This window comes from Haliotis rubra, unplaced genomic scaffold (genome assembly GCF_003918875.1).
Source record: "Haliotis rubra isolate DU_JTF1 unplaced genomic scaffold, ASM391887v1 Scf1437, whole genome shotgun sequence".
Classification (NCBI taxonomy): domain Eukaryota; kingdom Metazoa; phylum Mollusca; class Gastropoda; order Lepetellida; family Haliotidae; genus Haliotis; species Haliotis rubra.
The window spans coordinates 31,574-50,959 of NW_025765378.1; the positions used below are offsets into that span (position 1 = coordinate 31,574).

The 19,386-nt window shown below is 42.2% G+C and overlaps 1 protein-coding gene across 1 annotated transcript in view; it reads right to left on the reverse strand.

The window, feature by feature from the left end:
- Positions 1-1,174: 1,174 nt before the first annotated feature.
- Positions 1,175-19,386, reverse strand: part of LOC124269294 (xylosyltransferase oxt-like) — a 122,344-nt gene continuing 104,132 nt past the window's right edge. Inside the window, exons 8-12 of the mRNA XM_046704297.1 lie at positions 16,565-16,781; positions 14,761-14,937; positions 9,701-9,806; positions 8,590-8,927; positions 1,175-3,624 (exon numbers count right to left, since the gene is read on the reverse strand). Coding sequence (XP_046560253.1) covers positions 2,962-3,624; positions 8,590-8,927; positions 9,701-9,806; positions 14,761-14,937; positions 16,565-16,781 — 1,501 coding nt within the window. The 3' untranslated portion in view covers positions 1,175-2,961. The remainder of the gene's footprint in view (positions 3,625-8,589; positions 8,928-9,700; positions 9,807-14,760; positions 14,938-16,564; positions 16,782-19,386) is intronic.

Below are 19,386 nucleotides of genomic sequence, written 5' to 3' on the forward strand. Positions count from 1 at the left end.
AGGCAGCTCATAGTGAACAGATCCCCTGTGACAAGACAGGAGGCAGCTCATAGTGAACAGATCCCCTGTGACATAGTGAACAGATCCTCTGGCAGACATAGTGAACAGATCCCCTGTGACAAGACAGGAGGCAGCTCATAGTGAACAGATCCCCTGTGACAGAGACAGGGAGGCAGCTCATAGTGAACAGATCCCCTGTGACAAGACAGGAGGCAGCTCATAGTGAACAGATCCCCTGTGACAAGACAGGAGGCAGCTCATAGTGAACAGATCCCCTGTGACAAGACAGGAGGCAGCTCATAGTGAACAGATCCCCTGTGACAAGACAGGAGGCAGCTCATAGTGAACAGATCCCCTGTGACAAGACAGGAGGCAGCTCATAGTGAACAGATCCCCTGTGACAGAGACAGGAGGCAGCTCATAGTGAACAGATCCCCTGTGACAAGACAGGAGGAAGCTCATGAACAGTGAACAGATCCCCTGTGACAAGACAGGAGGCAGCTCATAGTGAACAGATCCCCTGTGACAAGACAGGAGGCAGCTCATAGTGAACAGATCCCCTGTGACAAGACAGGAGGCAGCTCATAGTGAACAGATCCCTGTGACAAGACAGGAGGCAGCTCATAGTGAACAGATCCCCTCTGTGACAAGACAGGAGGCAGCTCATAGTGAACAGATCCCCTGTGACAAGACAGGGAGGCAGCTCATAGTGAACAGATCCCTGTGACAAGACAGGAGGCAGCTCATAGTGAACAGATCCCCTGTGACAAGACAGGAGGCAGCTCATAGTGAACAGATCCCCTGTGACAAGACAGGAGGCAGCTCATAGTGAACAGATCCCCTGTGACAAGACAGGGAGGCAGCTCATAGTGAACAGATCCTCTGTGACAAGACAGGAGGCAGCTCATAGTGAACAGATCCCCTGTGACAAGACAGGAGGCAGCTCATAGTGAACAGATCCCTCATAGTGACAAGACAGGAGGCAGCTCATAGTGAACAGATCCCCCTGTGACAAGACAGGAGGCAGCTCATAGTGAACAGATCCCCTGTGACAAGACAGGGAGGCAGCTCATAGTGAACAGATCCCCTGTGACAAGACAGGAGGCAGCTCATAGTGAACAGATCTTCTGTGACAAGACAGGAGGCAGCTCATAGTGAACAGAGGCAGCCCTGTGACAAGACAGAAGGTAGCTCATAGTGAACAGATGCTCTGTGACAAGACAGAAGGCAGCTCATAGTGAACAGATCCTCTGTGACAAGACAGAAGGCAGCCAATAGTGAACAGATCCCCTGTGACAAGACAGGAGGCAGCTAATAGTGAACAGATCCCCTGTGACAAGACATGGGGCATGTCAGTCTACTATATACATATATTTATAGTTAATATACATGGGGCACTTCAGAGCAAGAATTGGTTGACGTAGATATGTCAACGAGGAAGTAGTTCTACAGGATATTCCAAGTCCTGCATCAAAGTAAGTGATGGTATTAACAGATCTTCCACTCACCTGAAATGTCTAAACCACTTCCATGGGATGTGGACAACTCATATTATTTTCTTAATTTCAGTATCGAAAGAAATGCTATTTACGACAACCAATTCACATAGTAGAGAGGCACTTGGGACTTGATAAACACGGGACACATACAGGTGGAGACAGGTGAGTAGCACTTCTACATACATGACAGAGGTCCAGCACAGTGCAGCAACTAGCTAGCCAGTCATGGCTGCAGTGGTATGTACACACAATCAGACACTGCTTACATACACGTGGCCACACAACAGTTCATTGTATCACATTCACACAAACAAGCTGCACATTGCAGAAACAATATGAGATATGTATCAGTTGTAACCATGGTGATATCCATCAATATGTGTCAGCAGTAAAACTTGTGATATCTGTCAGCCAGTAACTATGGTGACTTATGTCTATTAAAATGTTAGCAGTAACCATGGTGACGTATGTCTATTAACATGTTGGTAGAAACGATTTTGATATCTGTTGATCAATATGTGAGCAGTAACCATGGTGATATCTTTTAGTCAACAAGTCAATTGTAACCATGGAGACATCTTTCAGCCCATAAGTGATGGAAGTAACCATATCTGCCAGTAATCATGGTCAGCTGTAACCATGGTGACAAGAGGTTCATTATCACAGCAAGAGGTTAGTCTTAGTCAGCAAAACTACACTTTTGTTGTGAGCCCGCTGTTTACCAGACATCCAGGTCGACTCATCATATCATCAATACAGTGTAGTACAGACCAATCACCTTCCTTAGTAGGGGATCCCCTGACCAGACCATGCCTACACTTCTGTTGTGAGCCCGCTGTTTACTGGACAAGGAGCATCCAGGTCGGATTGCCCAAGCACCTCCCTTGGTGGGGGTTCTCTGTTTCAACTTGAAGTTAACTCTGTCATATTCACAGCTAATTTTAATCCGGTCAGTAAAGGACCTCCTTGAGCCACACAGATTCTGTATATTTAGACACAAACATTTTGATACCAAAGTTTTTAAAAAGTCTTATAAATAATAAAAGATCATAAAAAGACGTGTCTGAATTTGTTTGGCACAATCACTCATCAGTGACTTTTCAGAATGTCAAACATCATTTGATAGCAAAAGTAAAAACATTTTGTCAGCATAAACCACAATTCAATACATTTGATGCTCATTTACTAAAACACAGGAATAAGGAACCATATCTTCCTGATGATCAACATGATTCCACTAGAGGAGTGAGTGAGTGAGTGAGTGAGTGAGTGTTGGAGTGAGTGAGTGAGTGTTGGAGTGAGTGGGTGAGGTTGGAGTGAGTGAGTGAGTGAGTGAGTGAGTGAGTGAGGCATGCTATCTCACCACCCCTCTATGGAGGAATCTAGACAGATCGTACCCTTTTATCACCATGACTTAGTGTTGAATGAAACAAGTTGACTAACTTCCTAAGCACCCCTACTGTTATCTGACTGGAGCAAACTTAGCTCCAACACTTGAAAGATCTGACTTTGGATCAGGTGATCTTGAACTCCATGATGTTTTTTTGCACTGTTCTAACACAAGGCAGGTGTTAGACAGATCCTCTATGGTACATGACCTCTGAACCTGCCAAAACAAAGGCACTAAACTGTCCACCCAGTTTTCCAGGTCCTTCCCCACCTTCTTGGCGTTCACTGCTGCCTGAGTCTGTAGGTCAGCATGCTTAGGAACGTTCAGCACATCCCGGAATTCAGAGAAGTCTTTGGATGCGTAGAAGCCTTGTGGTCCACTGTGAGCTCTGTAGATCTCGGCGGCAGAGATGGGGTGTCCGTCATACACAGTGAGGGGGATGACGAGGAAGGAGGTCTCCGCCAGGAGCTGCAGGTTGTACATCAGCTTCACCTGCCAGATTCCGGGACGCAGAGGCCGGTTCAGCTGCGGTTTGTGGGACCCAGTGTGTCCACTACTGAGGACCTTCACATCATACGATGCAGCTATGACATTGACTGGGTCAATCCATGCCACTGAGATCACAAACTCAATCCCAGCTCCCCAAACATGACGCAATACCACATCATCATAGGGGCCGATAAGTTTTCCGTAATTTCGGAATAAAAGTTCTTTGGGATCAAAATCTGTTCCCACCTACAAAAGAAAAGACATCATCAATATATCCCTCAAAGAATAGTTGATATGCATCTAGCATACAATTATTTTTCAACTTATCTTATAATTTTCTCCTTTCTCTTCAATCTACTAAACAACCATTCATCAGAACTAATAACTGATGATAAAAAGAACTTGAATAAGTCTCTACTATTCTGCAAACATTATTTTCCTACCATACACATCAAATGTTCTCAATCCTGGTCTAGTAATCTAGTAGTCCTGTGGTCTGTGGTTTAGAGGGCTATACGTACAGTGGTCTAGTGGTACAGTGGTATAATGGTCTAGTGGTACAGTGGTATAATGGTCTAGTGGTCCAGTGGTATAATGATCTAGTGGTCCAGTGGTCTGTGGTTTAGAGGGCTATACGTCCAGTGGTCTAGGGGTACAGTGGTATAATGATCTACTGGTACAGTGGTCTAGTGGTACAGTGGTATAATGATCTAGTGGTCCAGTGGGCTAGTGGTCTACTGGTATAATGATCTAGTGGTACAGTGGTATAATGGTCTAGTGGTACAGTGGTATAATGGTACAGTGGTATAATGGTCTAATGGTACAATGGTCTAGTGGGCTAGTGGTATAATGGTCTAGTGGTACAGCGGTAAAATGGTCTAATGGTACAGTGGTAAAATGGTCTAGTGGTAAAGTGGTATAATGGTACAGTGGTATAATGGTCTAGTGGGCTAGTGGTCTGGGTGGCTAGTGGTACAGTGGTATCATGGTCTAGTGGGCTATTTGTACAGTGGTTTAATGGTCTAGTGGGTAGTGGTACAGTGGTATGATGGTCTAGTGGGCTAGTGGTACAGTGGTATAATGGTCTAGTGGGATAGTGGTATAATGGTCTAGTGGGCTAGTGGTACAGTGGTATAATGGTCTAATGGTACAGTGGTATAATGGTCTAGTGGTACAGTGGTCTAATGGGCTAGTGGTCTAATGGTAGTGGTATAATGGTCTAGTGGTCCAGTGGTATAATGGTCTAGTGGGCTAGTGGTATAATGGTCTAGTGGTACAGTGGTATAATGGTCTAGTGGTACACTGGTATAATGGTCTAGAAGTGGTACAGTGGTCTGATGGTCTAGTTGCCCAGTGGGCTAGTGGTACAGTTGTCTAATGGTCTAGTGGGCTAGTGGTATAATGGTCTAGTGGTACAGTGGTATAATGGTCTAGTGGTACACTGGCATAATGGTCTAGAATTGGTACAGTGGTCTGATGGTCTAGTTGCCCAGTGGGCTAGTGGTACAGTTGTCTAATGGTCTAGAAATGGTACAGTGGTATAATGGTCTAGTGGTACAGTGGTATAATTGTCTAGTGGGCTAGTGGTATAATGGTCTAATGGGCCAGTGGTACAATGGTCTAGTGGTACAGTGGCATAATGGTCTAGTGGTATAATGGTCTAGTGGTACAGTGGCATAATGGTCTAGTCGGCTATTTGTACAGTGGTATAATGGTCTAGTGGGCTAGTGGTATAATGGTCTAGTGGTATAATGGGCTAGTGGTACAGTGGTATAATGGTCTAGTGGTACAGTGGTATAATGGTCTAGTGGTATAATGGTCTAGTCGGCTATTTGTACAGTGGTATAATGGTCTAGTGGGCTAGTGGTATAATGGTCTAGTGGTATAATGGTCTAGTGGTACAGTGGTATAACGGTCTAGTGGTATAATGGTCTAGTGGGGTAGTGGTACAGTGGTATAATGGTCTAGTGGTACAGTGGTATAATGGTATAGTGGTAAAGTGGTACAGTGGTATAAAGGTCTAGTGGTACAGTGGTCTAATGGTCTAGTGGTACAGTGGTATAATGGTCTAGTGGTACAGTGGTATAATGGTCTAATGGGCTAGTGGTACAGTGGTATAATGGTCTAGTGGGCTAGTGGTACAGTGGTTTAATGGTGTAATGGTACAGTGGTATAATGGTCTAGTGGGCTAGTGGTACAGTGGTATAATGGTCTAGTGGTACAGTGGTACAATGGTCTAGTGGTACAGTGGTATAATGGTCTAATGGTCTAGTGGTACAGTGGCATAATGGTCTAGTGGTACAGTGGTATAATGGTCTAGTGGTACAGTGGTATAATGGTCTAGTGGTATAATGGTCTAGTCGGCTATTTGTACAGTGGTATAATGGTCTAGTGGGATAGTGGTATAATGGTCTAGTGGTACAGTGGTATAATGGTCTAGTGGTACAGTGGTATAATGGTCTAGTGGGGTTAGTGGTACAGTGGTATAATGGTCTAGTGGTACAGTGGTATAATGGTCTAGTGGGCTAGTGGTACAGTGGTATAAAGGTCTAGTGGTACAGTGGTACAGTGGTATAAAGGTCTAGTGGTACAGTGGTCTAATGGTCTAGTGGTATAATGGTCTGAGTGGTACAGTGGTATAATGGTCTAATGGGCTAGTGGTACAGTGGTTTAATGGTGTAATGGTACAGTGGTATAATGGTCTAGTGGGCTTTTGGTACAGTGGTATAATGGTCTAGTGGTACAGTGGTATAATGGTCTAGTGGTCCAATGGTATAATGGGCTAGAGGTACAGTGGTATAATGGTCTAGTGGTACAGTGGTCTAATGGTCTAGAGGGGTAGTGGTCTAGTGGTACAGTGGTATACTGGTCTAATGGTCTAGTGGTACAGTGGTATACTGGTCTAATGGTCTAGTGGTACAGTGGTATAATGGTCTAGTGGTCCAGTGGTATAATGATCTAGTGGTCCAGTGGTCTGTGGTTTAGAGGGGCTATCGTCCAGTGGTCTAGGGGTACAGTGGTATAATGATCTACTGGTACAGTGGGCTAGTGGTCTAGTGGTACAATGATCTAGTGGTCCAGTGGGCTAGTGGTCTACTGGTATAATGATCTAGTGGTACAGTGGTATAATGGTCTAGTGGTACAGTGGTATAATGGTACAGTGGTATAATGGTCTAATGGTACAATGGTCTAGTGGGCTAGTGGTATAATGGTCTAGTGGTACAGTGGTAAAATGGTCTAATGGTACAGTGGTATAATGGTCTAGTGGTAAAGTGGTATAATGGTACAGTGGTATAATGGTCTAGTGGGCTAGTGGTCTGGGTGGCTAGTGGTACAGTGGTATCATGGTCTAGTGGGCTATTTGTACAGTGGTTTAATGGTCTAGTGGGTAGTGGTACAGTGGTATGATGGTCTAGTGGGCTAGTGGTACAGTGGTATAATGGTCTAGTGGGATAGTGGTATAATGGTCTAGTGGGCTAGTGGTACAGTGGTATAATGGTCTAATGGTACAGTGGTATAATGGTCTAGTGGTACAGTGGTCTAATGGGCTAGTGGTCTAATGGTACAGTGGTATAATGGTCTAGTGGTCCAGTGGTATAATGGTCTAGTGGTATAATGGTCTAATGGTCTAGTGGTACACTGGTATAATGGTCTAGTGGTACACTGGTATAATGGTCTAGAAGTGGTACAGTGGTCTGATGGTCTAATTGCCCAGTGGGCTAGTGGTACAGTTGTCTAATGGTCTAGTGGGCTAGTGGTACAGTGGTATAATGGTCTAGTGGTACACTGGCATAATGGTCTAGAATTGGTACAGTGGTCTGATGGTCTAGTTGCCCAGTGGGCTAGTGGTACAGTTGTCTAATGGTCTAGAAGTGGTACAGTGGTATAATGGTCTAGTGGTACAGTGGTATAATGGTCTAGTGGGCTAGTGGTATAATGGTCTAATGGGCCAGTGGTACAATGGTCTAGTGGTACAGTGGCATAATGGTCTAGTGGTATAATGGTCTAGTGGTACAGTGGCATAATGGTCTAGTCGGCTATTTGTACAGTGGTATAATGGTCTAGTGGGCTAGTGGTATAATGGTCTAGTGGTATAATGGGCTAGTGGCACAGTGGTATAATGGTGTAGTGGTACAGTGGTATAATGGTCTAGTGGTATAATGGTCTAGTCGGCTATTGGTACAGTGGCATAATGGTCTAGTGGTACAGTGGTATAATGGTCTAGTGGTCTAATGGTCTAGTGGTACAGTGGCATAATGGTCTAGTGGTACAGTGGTATAATGGTCTAGTGGTACAGTGGTATAATGGTCTAGTGGTATAATGGTCTAGTCGGCTATTTGTACAGTGGTATAATGGTCTAGTGGGATAGTGGTATAATGGTCTAGTGGTACAGTGGTATAACGGTCTAGTGGTACAGTGGTATAATGGTCTATGGTCTGGTGTAATGGGTAGTGGTACAGTGGTATAATGGTCTAGTGGTACAGTGGTATAATGGTCTAATGGTACAGTGGTCTAATGGTCTAGTGGTACAGTGGTATAATGGTCTAGTGGGCTAGTGGTACAGTGGTATAAAGGTCTAGTGGTACAGTGGTCTAATGGTACAGTGGTATAATGGTCTAGTGGTACAGTGGTATAATGGTCTAATGGGCTAGTGGTACAGTGGTATAATGGTCTAGTGGTACAGTGGTATACTGGTCTAGTGGTATAATGGTCTAGTCGGTATATTTGTACAGTGGTATAATGGTCTAGTGGTATAATGGTCTAGTGGTACAGTGGTATAATGGTCTAGTGGGCTAGTGGTACAGTGGTCTAATGGTACAGTGGTATAATGGTCTAGTGGTACAGTGGTATAATGGTCTAATGGGCTAGTGGTACAGTGGTATAATGGTCTAGTGGGCTAGTGGTACAGTGGTTTAATGGTGTAATGGTACAGTGGTATAATGGTCTAGTGGGCTTTTGGTACAGTGGTATTATGGTCTAGTGGTACAGTGGTATAATGGTCTAGTGGTCCAATGGTATAATGGGCTAGAGGTACAGTGGTATATGGTCTAGTGGTATAATGGTGGTGGTACAGTGGTCTAATGGTCTAGTGGGGTAGTGGTCTAGTGGTACAGTGGGATACTGGTCTAATGGGCTAGTGGTACAGTGGGATACTGGTCTAATGGTCTAGTGGTACAGTGGTATACTGGTCTAATGGTCTAGTGGGCTCACCTCCAGAGTCTGGAGTCTTCCTATGATTGTCTTTGGTTGGAGGATGGAATAGTGATGTTTTGGATGCATGTGTGTTTCCATGGTGATGATGTTGCCTGTAGCAACCTCCTCGACTTCGTGAAGGACCAGGATTCCATGAAAGTGGTCAGCCTCATAGAACACATTGGCCTCCAGTGTTTTCATAGGTCGATATGTACATGATACAGATTGGCGGGACAGTTCTGCAACTCCCAGCCTCACAAATGACTGGTAGAATGTTGGGTAGGCATCCTTGACCTTGGCTATCTTGTCCAGATGATGGTATTCGTTTTGCCAGTAGCTGGTTAAGCCAGTCATGTCTGAAACATACACACAATTGTTTCTCAAAACAAATGATGCCTTTAAATGTATTTTTATAATTGAAAAACTCATTTTTCATATCTAAAACATGAATATTGTTACATTCCACTGCCTGAATCCCTGCTGTTTAGTATGTACAGTACCTCTGTTCAGTATGTACAGTACCTCTGTTCAGTATGTACAGTACTTCTGTCAATTCTGGCAATTCAGGCTGTGTAAAGTTTATGGTTGAGAAGACAGCCTTCATGCCACAGGTCTAAGACACTGTACCAGCACAGAGAAACCAACTAGGAAGGAGTGCACAATCACAACAAACCTTGCACCCTGCAGATCACATCAGAACTTTCAACTGGGATCACATCAGAACCAGCAGATCACATCAGAACTCAGTCCTGGGCCCAGCAGATCACATCAGAACTCAGTCAACTGGGTCCAGCAGATCACATCAGAACTCAGTCAACTGGGCCCAGCAGATCACATCAGAACTCAGTCAACTGGGTCCAGCAGATCACATCAGAACTCAGTCAACTGGGTCCAGCAGATCACATCAGAACTCAGTCAACTGGGTCCAGCAGATCACATCAGAACTCAGTCAACTGGGCCCAACAGATCAGTCATCAGAACTCAGTCAACTGGGCCCAGCAGATCACATCAGAACTCAGTCAACTGGGTCCAGCAGATCACATCAGAACTGTCAACTGGGCCCAGCTCATCACATCAGAACTCACTTTTCCATCAGGTATCCTTTATAGATGTTAAAACAAATTCTTACCTTGTTGGAAATTACCGAATAAATAGACGTCTAAACTATTGATTATCTCCTGGTTCACTATAGGCTCAAATTTTCTTGCAAAGAAAATTGGTTTTTGCTCATAGTTCTGAAAAGATTTAGAAAATGATTCAGCCACAAGAGCTTCAACTCTTTAACAACAAAGAAGGCTCTTAATTAGTCATCATCATGAAAAGAAATTATGAATGAAAATCTGGACTTAAATAATACTGTACTCAACAAAGAAATTCCACAACTTCAGGAAGACACGGATGATCTCAAAATGTCCATACAGTGGCTGTTGTCAGTCTATCACATGTCTGTTTACATCCACATGAGCATTGATCTCACAATGTCTATATACTAGCTGATTTCAATCTGCCACATGTCTGTTTAGATCTCAATCTCACAATGTCTATATACTAGCTGATGTCAATCTGCCACATGTCTGTTTAGATCTCAATCTCACAATGTCCATATACTAGCTGATGTCAATCTGCCACATGTCTGCTTAGGTCTCAGTGTCACAATGTCCATATACTAGCTGATGTCAATCTGCCACATGTCTGTTTAGGTCTCATTCTATCAATGTCCATATACTACCTGATGTCAATCTGCCACATGTCTGTTTAGATCTCAATCTCTCACAATGTCCATTATACTACCTGATGTCAATCTGCCACATGTCTGTTTAGGTCTCAATCTCACAATGTCCATATACTACCTGATGTCAATCTGCCACATGTCTGTTTAGATCTCAATCTCACAATGTCCATATACTAGCTGATGTCAATCTGCCACATGTCTGTTTAGGTCTCAATCTCACAATGTCCATATACTACCTGATGTCAATCTGCCACATGTCTGTTTAGATCTCAATCTCACACTGTCCATATACTAGCTGATGTCAATCTGCCATGTCTGTTTAGGTCTCATTCTATCAATGTCCATATACTACCTGATGTCAATCTGCCACATGTCTGTTTAGGTCTCATTCTATCAATGTCCATATACTAGCTGATGTCAATCTGCCACATGTCTGTTTAGGTCTCAATCTCACAATGTCAATATACTAGCTGATGTCAATCTGCCACATGTCTGTTTAGATCTCAATCTCACAATGTCCATATACTAGCTGATGTCAATCTGCCACATGTCTGTTTAGATCTCAATCTCACAATGTCCATATACTAGCTGATGTCAATCTGCCACATGTCTGTTTAGATCTCAATCTCACAATGTCCATATACTAGCTGATGTCAATCTGCCACATGTCTGTTTAGATCTCAATCTCACAATGTCCATATACTAGCTGATGTCAATCTGCCACATGTCTGTTTAGATCTCAATCTCACAATGTCCATATACTACCTGATGTCAATCTGCCACATGTCTGTTTAGGTCTCAATCTCACAATGTCCATATACTAGCTGATGTCAATCTGCCACATGTCTGCTTAGGTCTCAGTGTCACAATGTCCATATACTAGCTGATGTCAATCTGCCACATGTCTGTTTAGGTCTCATTCTATCAATGTCCATATACTACCTGATGTCAATCTATCACATGTCTGTTTAGATCTCAATCTCACAATGTCCATTATACTAGCTGATGTCAATCTGCCACATGTCTGTTTAGGTCTCAATCTCACAATGTCCATATACTAGCTGATGTCAATCTGCCACATGTCTGTTTAGATCTCAATCTCACAATGTCCATATACTAGCTGATGTCAATCTGCCACATGTCTGTTTAGGTCTCAATCTCACAATGTCCATATACTAGCTGATGTCAATCTGCCACATGTCTGTTTAGATCTCAATCTCACACTGTCCATATACTAGCTGATGTCAATCTGCCATGTCTGTTTAGGTCTCAATCTATCAATGTCCATATACTACCTGATGTCAATCTGCCACATGTCTGTTTAGGTCTCATTCTATCAATGTCCATATACTAGCTGATGTCAATCTGCCACATGTCTGTTTAGGTCTCAATCTCACAATGTCAATATACTAGCTGATGTCAATCTGCCACATGTCTGTTTAGATCTCAATCTCACAATGTCCATATACTAGCTGATGTCAATCTGCCACATGTCTGTTTAGATCTCAATCTCACAATGTCCATATACTAGCTGATGTCAATCTGCCACATGTCTGTTTAGATCTCAATCTCACAATGTCCATATACTAGCTGATGTCAATCTGCCACATGTCTGTTTAGATCTCAATCTCACAATGTCCATATACTACCTGATGTCAATCTGCCACATGTCTGTTTAGATCTCAATCTCACAATGTCCATATACTACCTGATGTCAATCTGCCACATGTCTGTTTAGGTCTCATTCTATCAATGTCCATATACTACCTGATGTCAATCTGCCACATGTCTGTTTAGGTCTCATTCTATCAATGTCCATATACTAGCTGATGTCAATCTGCCACATGTCTGTTTAGGTCTCATTCTATCAATGTCCATATACTAGCTGATGTCAATCTGCCACATGTCTGTTTAGGTCTCAGTGTCACAATGTCCATATACTAGCTGATGTCAATCTGCCACATGTCTGTTTAGGTCTCAATCTCACAATGTCCATATACTACCTGATGTCAATCTGCCACATGTCTGTTTAGGTCTCAGTGTCACAATGTCCATATACTAGCTGATGTCAATCTGCCACATGTCTGTTTGGGTCTCATTCTATCAATGTCCATATACTAGCTGATGTCAATCTGCCACATGTCTGTTTAGGTCTCAATCTCACAATGTCAATATACTAGCTGATGTCAATCTGCCACATGTCTGTTTAGATCTCAATCTCACAATGTCCATATACTAGCTGATGTCAATCTGCCACATGTCTGTTTAGGTCTCAATCCCTATACTACCTGATGTCAATCTGCCACATGTCTGTTTAGGTATCAATCCCTATACTACCTGATGTCAATCTGCCACATGTCTGTTTAGGTCTCAATCTCACAATGTCCATATACTAGCTGATGTCAATCTGCCACATGTCTGTTTAGATCTCAATCTCACAATGTCCATATACTAGCTGATGTCAATCTGCCACATGTCTGTTTAGGTCTCATTCTATCAATGTCCATATACTACCTGATGTCAATCTGCCACATGTCTGTTTAGGTCTCATTCTATCAATGTCCATATACTAGCTGATGTCAATCTGCCACATGTCTGTTTAGGTCTCATTCTATCAATGTCCATATACTAGCTGATGTCAATCTGCCACATGTCTGTTTAGGTCTCAGTGTCACAATGTCCATATACTAGCTGATGTCAATCTGCCACATGTCTGTTTAGGTCTCAATCTCACAATGTCCATATACTAGCTGATGTCAATCTGCCACATGTCTGTTTAGGTCTCAGTGTCACAATGTCCATATACTAGCTGATGTCAATCTGCCACATGTCTGTTTAGGTCTCATTCTATCAATGTCCATATACTAGCTGATGTCAATCTGCCACATGTCTGTTTAGGTCTCAATCTCACAATGTCCATATACTAGCTGATGTCAATCTGCCACATGTCTGTTTAGATCTCAATCTCACAATGTCCATATACTAGCTGATGTCAATCTGCCACATGTCTGTTTAGGTCTCAATCTCTACCTGATGTCAATCTGCCACATGTCTGTTTAGGTATCAATCCCTATACTACCTGATGTCAATCTGCCACATGTCTGTTTAGGTCTCAATCTCACAATGTCCATATACTAGCTGATGTCAATCTGCCACATGTCTGTTTAGATCTCAATCTCACAATGTCCATATACTAGCTGATGTCAATCTGCCACATGTCTCTTAGGTCTCATTCTATCAATGTCCATATACTAGCTGATGTCAATCTCACATGTCTGTTTAGATCTCATTCTATCAATGTCCATATACTAGCTGATGTCAATCTGCCACATGTCTGTTTAGGTCTCATTCTATCAATGTCCATATACTAGCTGATGTCAATCTGCCACATGTCTGTTTAGGTCTCAGTGTCACAATGTCCATATACTAGCTGATGTCAATCTGCCACATGTCTGTTTAGGTCTCAATCTCACAATGTCCATATACTACCTGATGTCAATCTGCCACATGTCTGTTTAGGTCTCAGTGTCACAATGTCCATATACTAGCTGATGTCAATCTGCCACATGTCTGTTTAGGTCTCATTCTATCAATGTCCATATACTACCTGATGTCAATCTGCCACATGTCTGTTTAGGTCTCAATCTCACAATGTCCATATACTAGCTGATGTCAATCTGCCACATGTCTGTTTAGGTCTCAATCTCACAATGTCCATATACTAGCTGATGTCAATCTGCCACATGTCTGTTTAGGTCTCAATCCCTATACTAGCTGATGTCAATCTGCCACATGTCTGTTTAGGTCTCAATCCCTATACTACCTGATGTCAATCTGCCACATGTCTGTTTAGGTCTCAATCTCACAATGTCCATATACTAGCTGATGTCAATCTGCCACATGTCTGCTTAGGTCTCAATCTCACAATGTCCATATACTACCTGATGTCAATCTGCCACATGTCTGTTTAGGTCTCAATCTATCAATGTCCATATACTAGCTGATGTCAATCTGCCACATGTCTGCTTAGGTCTCAATCTCACAATGTCCATATACTAGCTGATGTCAATCTGCCACATGTCTGTTTAGGTCTCAATCTCACAATGTCCATATACTACCTGATGTCAATCTGCCATGTCTGTTTAGAGTGAGGGAGTCAGGGAGTGAGATTAGTTTTACGTCGCACTCAGCAATATTCCAGCTATATGGCAGTGGTCTGTAAATAATCGAGTCTGGACCAGACAATCCAGTGATCAGCATCATGAGCATCGTTCTAAGCAATAGGGATACAATGACAAATGTCAACCAAGTCAGCGAGCCTGACCACCTGATCCTGTTAGTCACCTCTCACGACAAGCATGGGTTACTGAAGATCAATTCTAAAACGGATCTTCACGGGTGTCTGTTTAGATGTACATGGACGTAATCTCACAATGTCCATACAAATGCTAACCTACCATGAGTCTGTCGAGGTCAGAGATCTTGAAGTCGTTGGGGGAACAGCCGCACCAGTCAACGATGTGTTTATACTGACACTTGCAGCCCTGTTTGCGGCGCCAGTTTGTGAGGTGGAGGTTGTTGTCCACCACCTTGGTGCAGTACACGCTGTTCACCAGAACCGTGTGAAAGAAAGACTGAAAAATATAAAAGATTGAGATCTGCTGATGTCCTTCATAATGGCTGGTTACATTGAGATATGACACTGTTCTACAGAGCAGCTGGTTACATTGAGATATGTCTCTGTCCTAGAGTGTGGCTGGTTAGATTGGGATATGTCTCTGTCCTCGAGTGTTGCTGGTTGGATTGGGGTATGTTGCTGTCCTAGAGTGTGGCTGGTTGGATTGGGATATGTCGCTGTCCTCGAGTATGGCTGGTTGGATTGAGATATGTCACTGTCCTAGAGTGTGGCTGGTTAGATTGAGATATGTCTCTGTCCTCGAGTGTGGCTGGTTAGATTGAGATATGTCGCTGTCCTAGAGTGTGGCTGGTTGGATTGGGATATGTCACTGTCCTAGAGTGTGGCTGGTTAGATTGGGATATGTCGCTGTCCTCGAGTGTGGCTGGTTGAGATTGACATATGTCACTGTCCTAGAGTGTGGCTGGTTAGATTGGGATATGTCGCTGTCCTAGAGTGTGGCTGGTTAGATTGGGATATGTCACTGTCCTAGAGTGTGGCTGGTTGGATTGGGATATGTCGCTGTCTGGTAAGATTGACTCTCGAAAGTGTGGCTGGTAAGATTGACATATGTCACTGTCCTAGAGTGTGGCTGGTTAGATTGGGATATGTCGCTGTCCTAGAGTGTGGCTGGTTAGATTGGGATATGTCGCTGTCCTAGAGTGTGGCTGGTTAGATTGAGATATGTCACTGTCCTAGAGTGTGGCTGGTTAGATTGAGATATGTCGCTGTGAGATATGTCGCCTCGAGTGTGGCTGGTAAGATTGACATATGTCACTGTCCTAGAGTGTGGCTGGTTAGATTGGGATATGTCGCTGTCCTAGAGCGTGGCTGGTTAGATTGGGATATGTCGCTGTCCTAGAGTGTTGCTGGTTGGATTGGGATATGTCTCTGTCCTAGAGTGTGGCTGGTTAGATTGGGATATGTCGCTGTCCTCGAGTGTGGCTGGTAAGATTGACATATGTCACTGTCCTAGAGTGTGGCTGGTAAGATTGGGATATGTCACTGTCCTAGAGTGTGGCTGGTTAGATTGGGATATGTCACTGTCCTAGAGTGTGGCTGGTTGGATTGGGATATGTCGCTGTCCTCGAGTGTGGCTGGTAAGATTGACATATGTCACTGTCCTAGAGTGTGGCTGGTAAGATTGACATATGTCACTGTCCTAGAGCGTGGCTGGTTAGATTGGGATATGTCGCTGTCCCTAGAGCGTGGCTGGTTAGATTGGGATATGTCACTGTCCTAGAGTGTGGCTGGTTAGATTGAGATATGTGGCTGTCCTCGAGTGTGGCTGGTAAGATTGAGATATGTCACTGTCTAGAGCGTGGCTGGTAAGATTGAGATATGTCACTGTCCTAGAGCGTGGCTGGTTAGATTGGGATATGTCGCTGTCCTAGAGCGTCGCTGGTTGGATTGGGATATGTCGCTGTCCTCGAGTGTGGCTGGTAAGATTGAGATATGTCGCTGTCCTAGAGCGTGGCTGGTTAGATTGAGATATGTGGCTGTCCTAGAGTGTGGCTGGTTAGATTGGGATATGTCGCTGTCCTAGAGTGTGGCTGGAAGTTGAGCAGGTGCCGCAGGTGTCCTACCTCAGCTGGAAGGAGGGTGTACTTGTACAGCTGTTTGAGGCCTGTCACCAGCTCATCCTCTGTGGTGACCAGATACTGGACATACTTGCGATACAGGCACACCCAGTCACTGCCACCATCCACCCTTATTCCACCCGGCAGTTTCCTGGGTCCGATACGCCAGAGATGGTTGTCACACTCGTAGAAGGTCTGGTCCAAACCCTGCTTCTGTATGAACCTGAAACATGTTAATACACATGACGTTTTCATTGTCATCATCTGTCAGAGTACAACAAACATTGTCATCATCTATCAGAGTACAACAAACATGTAATTTTTAGAGTAAAATTGATATTTTATACTTATCCTGACTCATGCTCTTTTGCTTGTCTTCTTCTTCTTGCGAACATAGTGGAACACTTGTATCTCCCTAATTGAAGTTCCCTTCAATGTAAAATCACTAATTAGTACTCACCACGAGTTACCTCCCTTCCACAAGCGCGGGAACGAGGGCGCCACCTCCACCCATGTGCCTCACTCTCTCCTCATATACTGAGCCCAATATTTGAATTTACAGGGAAATCCAAAGTGTTATGTGGGGAGGATGGGAGGGCTTACCTCATGAGTCAGGATAAGTATAAAATATCAATTTTACTCTAAAAATTACATATTTTTCCTTATCCTGACTCATGCTCTTTTGCTTGTAGAATCCTACGGAAAAGGAGGTGGGAATATATAATACTTTGGATTTTAATAATTAGTGATTTGAACTGTGATGATTGTAATAACCCTATGGGAACTTCATAAAGGCACTGAACTGATGAATTCCTGCTGCTAACTTATCAGATGCCATATAAAGGTTATTACAATTTACTTATTATGATAAAGTATATATAACATTAATACAATGCTTAAGACTAATAGACTTAAGCTTGTTAATATGCTAGTATAAACTCCTTAGAGTTTGTTAGCTAATATACTTATATGATATAAACATAGTATTGAGCTTAAGATATGAAGGAAACCTTAAGCTACATATATAATAGCAAAAACTCAGTAGAGTTTGTTAGCTAATACATGTTATAATGTAACCATAAAGCTTAAGATATGATGAAACTTAAGCCAAATATATAATAGCAAAAACTCTTTAGAGTTTGTTAGCTAATATACCTATATGATATAAACATAGTACTGCGCTTAAGATATGAATAAGCTTAAGCTACATATATAATAGCAAAAACTCTGTAGAGTTTGTTAGCTAATATATTTTTACGATATGAGTATAGTACTGTGCTTAAGATATAATTAACTTAAGCTACATATACAATAGCCAAAAACTCTGTAGAGTTTGTTAGCTAATGCATTTATAATGTAACCACAGTACTACGCTTAAGATATGATTAACTTAAGGTAAATATATAATAACAAACTCTGTAGAGTTTGTTAGCTAATATATTTTTACGATATGAGTATAGTACTGTGCTTAAGATATAATTAACTTAAGCTACATATACAATAGCCAAAAACTCTGTAGAGTTTATTAGCTAATAGATTTATAATGTAACCATAGTACTGAGCTTAAGATATGATTAAACTTAAGCTAAATATATATAGCAAAAAACTCCTTAGAGTTTATTAACTAATATACTTTTATGTTATAAACATAGTACTGAGCTTAAGATATGATTAAACTTAAGCTATATATATAATAGCAAAACTCCGTAGAGTTTGTTAGCTAATACATTTTATAATGTAACCATACTGCTTAAGATATGATGAAACTTAAGCTAAATATATAATAGCAAAAAACCCTTTAGAGTTTGTTAGCTAATATACTTATATGATATAAACATAGTATTGAGCTTAAGATATGAAGGAAACCTTAAGCTACATATATAATAGCAAAAACTCAGTAGAGTTTGTTAGCTAATACATGTTATAATGTAACCATAAAGCTTAAGATATGATGAAACTTAAGCCAAATATATAATAGCTAAAAACTCTGTAGAGTTTGTTAGCTAATGCATTTATAATGTAACCATAGTACTACGCTTAAGATATGATTAACTTAAGGTAAATATATAATAACAAACTCTGTAGAGTTGTAAACTTATATATTGTATGATGTAATAACCATAGTACTGTGATGATAAAAAAGAACTTAAGCAAATTATATATAGCATGTAGCTATTTAGTACTGTTATAAGATAAGTAGAAATCTGTAAGATTGACTTATCTTCTCCGAGGAACTGTCAACTGTTGTGCGAGGACCATGGGACCGAATTGGTGGATACCTGAGACGTCCTCGGTGGTGATATCTCTCAGATAATGGTTGGCAACCACCATATCGGATCTCCAGAAATAAACCCTCCATTATTTCAAATAACACTTGTGTAGATCAATTGTAGAAGTTAGCGCTCTAATATCATGAGTATTAGAAGCTCATGGAGGGTCGGGTCGGGTCCTGCAGTCTTGTAGGCACGTAGTATGACAGTTCTGATCCAAAAGGAGATAGTAGTACATGAGACTTCAGTCTGCGTAACTTGATGATAGAGGAAATAATCTGTTGCATTTTCCCCTCCTGTTTGGTTCGGTGGAGATATATTTACAGTGCTCTTACTGGCCATCGTGATAGAATCATCGTATCATGGAGTCCAAGTATATCATCAAAGCGTGTTCATAAACCTCACTTGTGAGGTGTTGGAGCACTATATTCAGATCCCCAAGTTGGAGCGTGAAGCTTCCGTTTTAATCCTCCAATCAGAAAGCTTAAGTAGGTTTACTAACCATCTAGTTGTGTTAGTAGCTTGATGATGAAATTCAGCTGTAGTCTGAGACGCTGT